Source organism: Myodes glareolus, chromosome 7 (genome assembly GCF_982192425.1).
Source record: "Myodes glareolus chromosome 7, mMyoGla1.1, whole genome shotgun sequence".
Classification (NCBI taxonomy): Eukaryota; Metazoa; Chordata; class Mammalia; order Rodentia; family Cricetidae; genus Myodes; species Myodes glareolus.
The window spans coordinates 100824934-100833660 of NC_142032.1; the positions used below are offsets into that span (position 1 = coordinate 100824934).

An 8727-nucleotide genomic window follows, 5' to 3' on the forward strand; every position below is an offset into this window, starting at 1 on the left:
ATAGGAGCACACAGACTCTGGACCAACAGCTCAGGAGCCTGTGTGGGACTAACCGAGGCCCTCTACAGATGTGGGACAGTTGTATAGTTTGATCTACTTGTGTTCCTCCTAGTGGTGGGAACAGGGCCTGTCCCTAAGCCTTTGGCTGACTTCCAGGAACCTATTCCTCATACTGGGTTGCCTTGCCGGGTCTTAATACAAGGGGAGGAGTTTGGTCCCACCTCAACTTGATAAACCATGCTTTGTTGATGCCCATGGGAGGCCTGTCCCTTTCTGAACAGAAATAGAGAAAGGAAAAGTGGGTTGGGAGATGGGGCGGGAGGTGGGATGAGAAACTGCAGTTGGAATGTAAAATAAATTAACAAATTTAATTAATAATAAAAATAAAAATGTACTAGTCTATATAATACATAAAAGTTATGTATTACATAAAATAATATGTGTGCATATATAGTTGTTACCTAAACTCCAGAAAACTGTAGAAGAACCCAGCCTTTTCTTTTTTTTTAGAAGTTGTTTGTTTTTACATTTACCTATTTTGGTGAGGGCGGGTGTGTGTGAGGGATGTGGAATTTAGAAGTAGCTATGGGAGTTGGATCTCCTTTCATCCACCATGTGGCTGCTGGGAATCTAACTCCGGTCCTCGGGGTTGGCAGCAATCACCTTTACCACTGAGCCATCTTCCCGAACCCAGCCTTTTCTACATGACCAAGAACGATCTAAGTGACTTAGTGAGTTTTGTTTGCCCATACCACTGAGGGGTTGGGAAAGGTAAAATGAGAGGGGAAACCAATCTATCAGTGAAGGAGGAATTACCAGAAGAAGGGAGCAATGAAAACAAAGTTAAATTTCTTGGAGCAGCAAATGACACAGAACCCATTATTTGCCTGGTAACTTAATGGGAGAAAGGCATTAAGGTGTGTATTTCTGTCACACCGTGGCTCCTAGGAGTTTGCCTATGTTCCAGTAGTTGGAGTAGTAGCATCCATGGTTCTGTGAGCAGCACTGGCTGTACTCAGTGGGGAAAAAAAAAAGAAAGAAAAAGAGAGAGAGAGAAAATGTAAAGTTAATAAGGAGATCAGGCAGGGGTGTCTAAGAAAGGTTAGAGAAGTAGGTATAATCAAAATGCACTGTATACACGTATGGAATTCTAAAGAATATTTTAAAATTTGAAAAACATCTGAATTATAATTTATTATAATTCATTCGTTAATCCATTCATTTATTTCATCTTACTCTTCTCAAGTCTTGTTATGTCATGGAGCGAAGTTGGGATAAGACCTCAAGTCAGGATCCTGGAGGCAGGAACTGATGCAGCGGCTACGGAGAAATGATGGTCACTGGCTTGCTTCTCTCAGCTGGCTCAGCCTGCTTCCTTACAGCATCAAGAACTACCTGCTGATGGATGGCATCATTCTCTGTGGGCTGTGTCCAACAGCGTCCGTTATTAATCAAGAAAATATCCTTCAGGCTTTCCTACAGGCAATCTGTGGGAGGCATTTTTTAAAGCAAGGTTTCTCTTGGTTTCCCAAATAATTCTGACTTGTATCAAGCTTACACAACAGTAACAAAAATTCAACTAAGGCATGAGATAAATCAAGAAAATGGTCCAAAATATAGTATACTTAATGGCTAACAACCACAAAACTGAGTGAATGAATGAGCCAGTCAACCAATCAATTAATTGATCAATCAGTCAGTCACCAGTAGAATGCTTTTCTTCCTTCTTTTCTGTTTAACTACAGGCACATTCCCAGACAGAAGCAGTTAGGCATCCCCACTTTGAGAATTGCCTCTCCTAATGTTTCAAAGCATAGGGTTCTAAATAGTTTTATATTTTGGGTTTTTTTCAGAATTGAAAGTTCTCTGTTTGCTTCTCTGGGTCCCTAAAATTGAATCGAGTCATTACTGCGCAAGATAATTTCAATTCAGACTTACCTAATTTTCCAGACATTATTTTTTTGGGGTTGTGTAAAGACATAAGAGCTAGGTAAGTTCCATACGTAGGTCTAGGCACACACAGATACACTCACCATGAGCATCGCGTGCTGTCATCCTGTTATTCAAAGCTTGGAGGGCAGCAGAGGGATCCCTAGAGAGCAGGCTGCCCAAGCTAACTGCATATGTGAGCACTGGGTTGACCTGCAAGATCCTGACTCAATGAACAAGAGGTCGAGAGCAATTGAAGAAGATTCCCTGAAGTCAGAATTTTGGCTTCCTCCCACACTCCTCGCACACACATGTGCTCATTAAACTTGATACACACATGCACACACACACTATACATATATATATGTATACACACACACACATATATACACATACAAATAAACCACAAAAACAAAAATGTGAGAGAAATGAAAGACAACAGAAAACAGTGTCTATTCTTTAGCCAGGCGGAAGTGCCACCCGAAGGAAGGCATGCCTAGAAGCACGATGGAGCACCACAATTTGTGCTAAGGATCATGATGCATGCTCTGGAGCACCCTGGAGAGAGAAGGAGGTCCTTCCATGAACTCAAACTGGAAACAACGAGAAACTCACATCTAAAGTTTGTGCCTCAGTTTCTCACTTGCAGAATGAAATAATTGGGAAAGTATTTTAACAATCAATTTGGTCGTTAACTTGGTGCTAACTTATTGAAAGTTGCCAAAAAGGATGTGTTAGGGCCAGTGTTTGCTGCAGGGATAAGGACAGACACTATTCAGAGGGAGGACCCAGTGCTCAGACTCCTAAGTCAGTGCCATAGCTGCCAGGGAGAGATATGGCTGTCATTGCTGAAGCCTCGCCCTGCAGAGCCACACCCTGGAATTGGCCAATCTGCTCACAGCGGGCAGAGAAGGCAGGAGCCAGGGCAGGGCATAAAAGGTGGGGCAGGACAAGTTGCTCCTCACATTTGCTTCTGACATAGTTGTGTTGAAGCACAAGCCCAGAAACAGACACCATGGTGCACCTGACTGATGCCGAGAAGGCTGCCATCTCCGGCCTGTGGGGAAAGGTGAACGCTGACGGAGTTGGCGCTGAGGCCCTGGGCAGGTTGGTATTGAGGTTACAATGCAGCTCACAAGTTGGGTGCTTGGAGACCCGGGTCTGTTTTCCACAGGCACTAACTTCCAGTGTCCTCCCGTTGTCTTCTCCTTAGGCTGCTGGTTGTCTACCCTTGGACCCAGAGGTTCTTTGAACACTTTGGGGACCTGTCCTCTGCCTGCGCTGTCATGGGCAATGCCCAGGTGAAAGCCCATGGCAAGAAGGTGATCACTGCCTTTGGTGACGGCCTGAAACACCTGGACAACCTCAAGGGCACCTTTTCTGCCCTGAGTGAGCTGCACTGTGACAAGCTGCACGTGGATCCTGAGAACTTCAGGGTGAGTGTGATGGGCCTGCCCGTGGTTTCCTTCCTCTGGCTTTGGTGTTCACCTTCCCATCAGAAGGAAGAGGGAAGAGACACTAGGGAGCAATTTGGACTGATGATGCCTGCTTGGCCCCGTGGAGGACCGGCAATAGTTTGACGATTTTACCTCCACTCAATATCGTGGTCTCCCTTCTGTGTTCTTCAAGGCTATGATTTCCTCTTTCTTTTTCTAAGAAATTCTTTTTCTACTTTTCTTTTCTTATTTTTTTTTCTTTCAAGTATTTCCTGGTAATTTGCTTTGAGGACAAGGAAGATAGGCGATTCTCTGCTTCCTTGCACAGCTTTAAAGAATAACAGAGACCGCGGGCTCTCTGACTAGGCTGATAGGGAAGAATACAATTTGCCTATAAATTCTGTTGATATAGAGGATTCTTATCAGCATTGGCAGGTGGGACCCAGCTGTCATTCTGCTTATGCTTTAAGACTGTAACCATAAGTTGCCGTTTGAAATGAACCTGCAGTGTCTGGTGTTTTTGCTCTAGTATGATGTGATGCCTGTTCTGTCTTCCCACAGCTCCTGGGCAATATGATCGTGATTGTGCTGTCCCACGACCTGGGCAAGGATTTCACCCCCGCTGCACAGGCTGCCTTTCAGAAGGTGGTGGCTGGTGTGGCCTCTGCCCTGGCTCACAAGTACCACTAACCCCCTTTCCTGCACTTGCCTGTGCTCACTTATCTCCTAGAGAACAGCTGCCACCTGTGGGCTAAATGATGAATGCCTTTGGGCATCTTTCTTCTGACTAATAAAAGGCATTTACTTTCACTGCAGTGGTGTGTTATATTATATGTGTGTCTCATATGGAAGTGCTCGTGGGTAGGGATTCAAGATACAAAGAAGTGAGGGTTTGGTTCTGTCCTTGGGAAAAGAAACAAAGCCTTGTTTCTCATGGTAGCTGCTGAAACAGTAAGGAGCATGCCACAGCCTCTAATGCCTACTCCTAAGTTCTCAGAGGAGAATCCAAGTGCTGGCTTCATTTATACATTAGATTTTTTATGTGTGTCATCTGTTTTCTCTAGTCTTTCTTACAAATGTCTCTTTTCTTTTCCCTTGCCTACATAACCCCTTAAAGACAGATCTCTAGTCAATAATTTTTCTTGCCTAAAGTTATGATTATTCCCTAAAGTTTTCAGTCCATGTTTTCCTGGCCACATTGTTCATCATCTCCTGAATCCTCTGACCATAGAGACCCCCACTGTGCTACAGAGGTTCCCCTGGGAGCTTTTCACATCACACCATGCTCTGGCCTGAGTTAGGAGTTAATAATGGAAGAATAAGAAAATCCAGTTTTTTTCCACTGGTGTGTTATGAATGTTTCATAACACCCTATAGACAGACAACCTACTCTTTCTCAGCATGTTTATCTGCAGTATCAGGAGATGGGTTGGGGATCCAGTCTGTCCTTCATGCTGTCTGATAGCTTTTCTTGGTATGCGGTTACTAGCGTCAACACCACAGGTAGTACACCCTCAGTTTGTTTTCTCTCCATAACCACCAGGTCAGACTAAATTCTGTAAACAATGTATGAGTTCCATGTGTTTCTTTCACTACTCTCCAGTAAAATTTTAGTAAGATTTTGAAATGGCTGCACACACTAAGTGACCTTTAATTAAGGAATAGTCTCTATAGGTTTTATTGAGGTTACATAATAAAATCCAAAAAACATTAAGAGATTGTGCAACTTGAAATGAACTGAAGACTTAGAGTAATGGGAAAGTATAAACCACATAGAATAAAATATTGGACACATAAGATAGGTCTGAAGCCAGGTATCTCATACCTATCTATAGTCCCTACTAATTCTTGCTAAGAAGCCAAGCAGTGTTTACAAAACGTGGGCCTCATAGGATGCAGTATCTAGTGCTCTGAAGCCCTTTGTCCTCAAAGCAGTATCTTCTGTTTTCAAATGGCACTTTTAAATTTTTACAGCTGCCCTATGAGTCACATGAGTGGGCTTTTGGCTAACTAAAAGGTAGCGTGATCAATCCTTTTTGTAGTATGTAGAATCCTTGCCTACTTTTTCTGGGTTTAACAAAATCAATAATGGATACTAGTTTACAAGGAAGTAGCAGTACACATCACTTCATGCTTGCACTCCTGGATTGAATCCTAATTGAAATGTATTATTTTTGCTTTGCTATGAGTCTCTTGGGCCTGGGTCTATACCCATGGTGCTTCTGGTTCCTGCTGGAGCTGAGGTCTAGTCCAGAGATGCTTTCTGGACTTGCAAAACCAAAGGCCTGGTTGAATGCTACTCTCTGTATTCACTGGTGCTGGAGGCTCTCTCTCTCTCTCTCTCTCTCTCTCTCTCTCTTTCTCTCTCTCTCTCTGTGTGTGTGCGCGCACATGTGCATGCACGCGTGTTCCTCCCTGCCTCCCTCCTCACCTCTTCCTCTGTTTTTCTCTTTTCTCTTTTCTCTAGAAAGAGCAAATACCTTTTCTAGTAAGTTTTTTCAAAGTAATATTGTATCATCAGATCAAATAGCCAGCCTTCTCTATCAGTAGTCTCAGTCCTTAATGTACTGATGTGTTGATATAAAAATTACTGCTTACTACCTTGTTCTGAAAGAAGTGTTTCTGAATTACTTAAAGAGTACTGAAAATGAAAATAAGCTAGCATACAGATGATATTCACCTAAATATTCTGTGGAGATGTGGGACAGATATCTTGCCAAACACACAAACAGAAAGGAAGTTAACAGTTAACAGTGTGTGTCGGTGACAATTCGATTGACACTGATCTGAGTATGAATGCGACTGTGTAAGGGGAATGCCAACAAACACAAAGTCTCTCCAGTCCAGACAAAATGAGGGTTGGGACACAGGAAGTGGAGAGTAGAGGCTGCAAGGAGACTTTCGAGGAGGACCATGCAGCTCAACACACAAACTTCCACACGAAATAGAGGTGAGGAGGGAAGAAACGCTGATAATCCAAGGAAGCAAAAAAAAAGGGGGGCTTAGTATGAAAAAGATACCAATGATTGCAAGAGACATAAGTCCCATAACTAGTCCCATGGCTCTCCCTTTAACCCGCTAGTCTTTCCATGCAGTATTTTGGACAAAAGTCTTTGATTCAAGGGTGAGTTTATCATGGAAACAAACTACCAGGTGCATAACATTTATTTTCCATATCATCAGGCTGTGTCTCCTGTTACCCATTTCTCCAAAGTCTCTTCCTAATGGTTTTAAGAGAAAAGAATATTCAGTAAACTACTAAATTAGCAGACATCACTGAATACCTGTTTATCTGGAGGGGATGCATTAAATGCTCAGACTTGGTAAGACAGGATAAAATCTGGTTGTGGTTTTCCATCCTTTTGATATAATGAGAAAAAAAGGAACTTGAATTAAGCATGGATGAATCATATACTGTCACTCTTACCTGAAATTTAAGACATAACTTATTTATATGAAAGGAGTCTCATGTTGTGAGAACCATCGCTCAGAACAGAATATGCAGTATTCACATTAATCAGCAGGGTAGAGGCTTAAATACTCACAATAATAAACACTATTAGATCAGACTCATTCCACTTTTTCTTCTGAAAGTTGTTTTATAAAGCTAGTAATCTTTCTTTTGGTACTTCTTAGTATTTTTGATAGTTTGTATGATATTAAAATGAATATATTTACGAAATTCTTGGGATCGAATGAGAGAACAGATTCCTGTGGATTCTGGTTAGCATTGACTCAGTCTTAACTTATTTAGTTGGGAGGAGTTGACTGAGAACACAAAGAATTTCTATCTATTTTGAAGAAAAGATTGTACAAGGTCTTGATGTTACTGTAGGAGAGAAAGTACACACATAGAGTCCGAGAGTATAAACAAGGAAGGAGTCCTGTAAGCAGCAATGATAGAACGAAACAAGAAGCACTTCAGGAAAGCCAGACTGAGCCTGTAAACCGGTAAGAGCTTTGTGTTACTACTCCTGGAAGTCATGCCCAGCTCTGAGTGGAGGACCAGAGCCGGAGAGTAATATGGAGCATATGTCTGGATCTATGGTGAAAATACTTTCAAAAAGGTTGATGGGTGTGATCATTAAAAGTGGTTTGAGTTTGGCAGAGCAAGTTGAGTCACGCTCATGCTGGCAACAGGGACAACAGAGAAGACTATCTTGTCTCTTTCAGAGGCTAAGAAGATACAGGCCTAGTAGCATAAAGAATTATGAACTCTAAATTAGTAGCACATGTCGGCACTTTATCCAGGTGTTGGTGAGCACTGAGGAATAATTCAGATGGCTGTTGATGGCCATATAGTATTAGTCTACAACTCAAACTGTGGTTAATTCCATGAAATAAATATGGAGCACAGAGTTACAGAATACAAGAAATGCAATTAGAAGTTTAGCCAGAGTAGTTCCAAAACTTTAGGCATGATTGGCATCCTGGTTTGCCTAGACATAAAGTACCCAAACTGATGTGGAGATGGGTCAGTATCAACAACACAGATGGCGGGGGTTTGCCAGGCCTCCTTCTGTGAGCATAGAACAGTGATAGGGAGCTGGCAGTGTCAACATAAACATGAAAGAGATAAAAACTGGCACATGAAAAATCCCAATATGACATCAGAGGCCAACAACTATGGGCCTTTTGCTGCTCTCCCGTCTGTCTCCTCACCTCTCCTCCCAGAGATGCTAGACCCACTACTCCTCTTCCACCTACTCCCCTTTGGTACTGAAGACATGATCAGGGAGTCACCGGAAACACTCAAGCACTCCAACAATGAAGTGTGCTCCTAACCAAATTTTCCTGTTTTGATTTGGAATATAGAATTATGCCATATAAAAAAACCATAAAGGGTGTTTAATTCATTTAACAGAACACTCTATATCAGGGATATCTCCAACTGGGATGACAACACTGACCTGGAAATTGGATGGAGAGGGCAGTTATGAATGAGAAGATTTAGAAGAGATGTTGGTAAAAGGTGGTAGTTGCTGTTACTCTACAACAGTGAGGTTCTGTGTCCTATTGCACTGACTGGTGACCATAGAAAAGGTGGAGGCATTACATATTTCAAATTTGGTGAACAATTTGTTTCTCTATTCATTTTTATTAGTTTATATTACTTGACCAAAAGCAATGGACTTCATTTAGGACGGTTTTCTATGTGTATAAAATATGTTGATTATCTTGCCCTCACATCCATGGTTCATTTCTTCTTCTCCCTCCCACTGATACCAGTTGTAGTGTTTATCAGACATCCTTCTTTTTTCATATTTCACACTAGAGAAAATATATGATGCTTGTATTTCAGAGTCTGAACTATTTCTTTTACCAGGATAGTCTCCAGTTTCTTCTGCAGATAGTAAAGTTT

The 8727-nt window shown here is 42.0% G+C and overlaps 1 protein-coding gene and 1 long non-coding RNA gene across 2 annotated transcripts; one reads left to right on the forward strand and one right to left on the reverse strand.

Annotated features, from left to right (window-relative positions):
- Positions 1-1168: 1168 nt before the first annotated feature.
- Positions 1169-2735, reverse strand: LOC146893392 (uncharacterized). The gene is made up of 2 exons (XR_015002918.2): positions 2034-2735; positions 1169-1487 (listed from the first exon to the last, which is right to left on the reverse strand). It is a non-coding gene; the product is annotated as an uncharacterized LOC146893392 (long non-coding RNA).
- A 142-nt stretch (positions 2736-2877) lies between these two features.
- Positions 2878-4180, forward strand: LOC148121557 (hemoglobin subunit beta-like). Its single transcript, XM_087908632.1, has 3 exons — positions 2878-3036; positions 3143-3365; positions 3927-4180. The coding sequence occupies exons 1-3, from the start codon at positions 2945-2947 to the stop codon at positions 4053-4055; spliced, it is 444 nt and encodes a 147-aa protein (XP_087764758.1). The 5' UTR covers positions 2878-2944; the 3' UTR covers positions 4056-4180.
- Positions 4181-8727: the final 4547 nt, after the last annotated feature.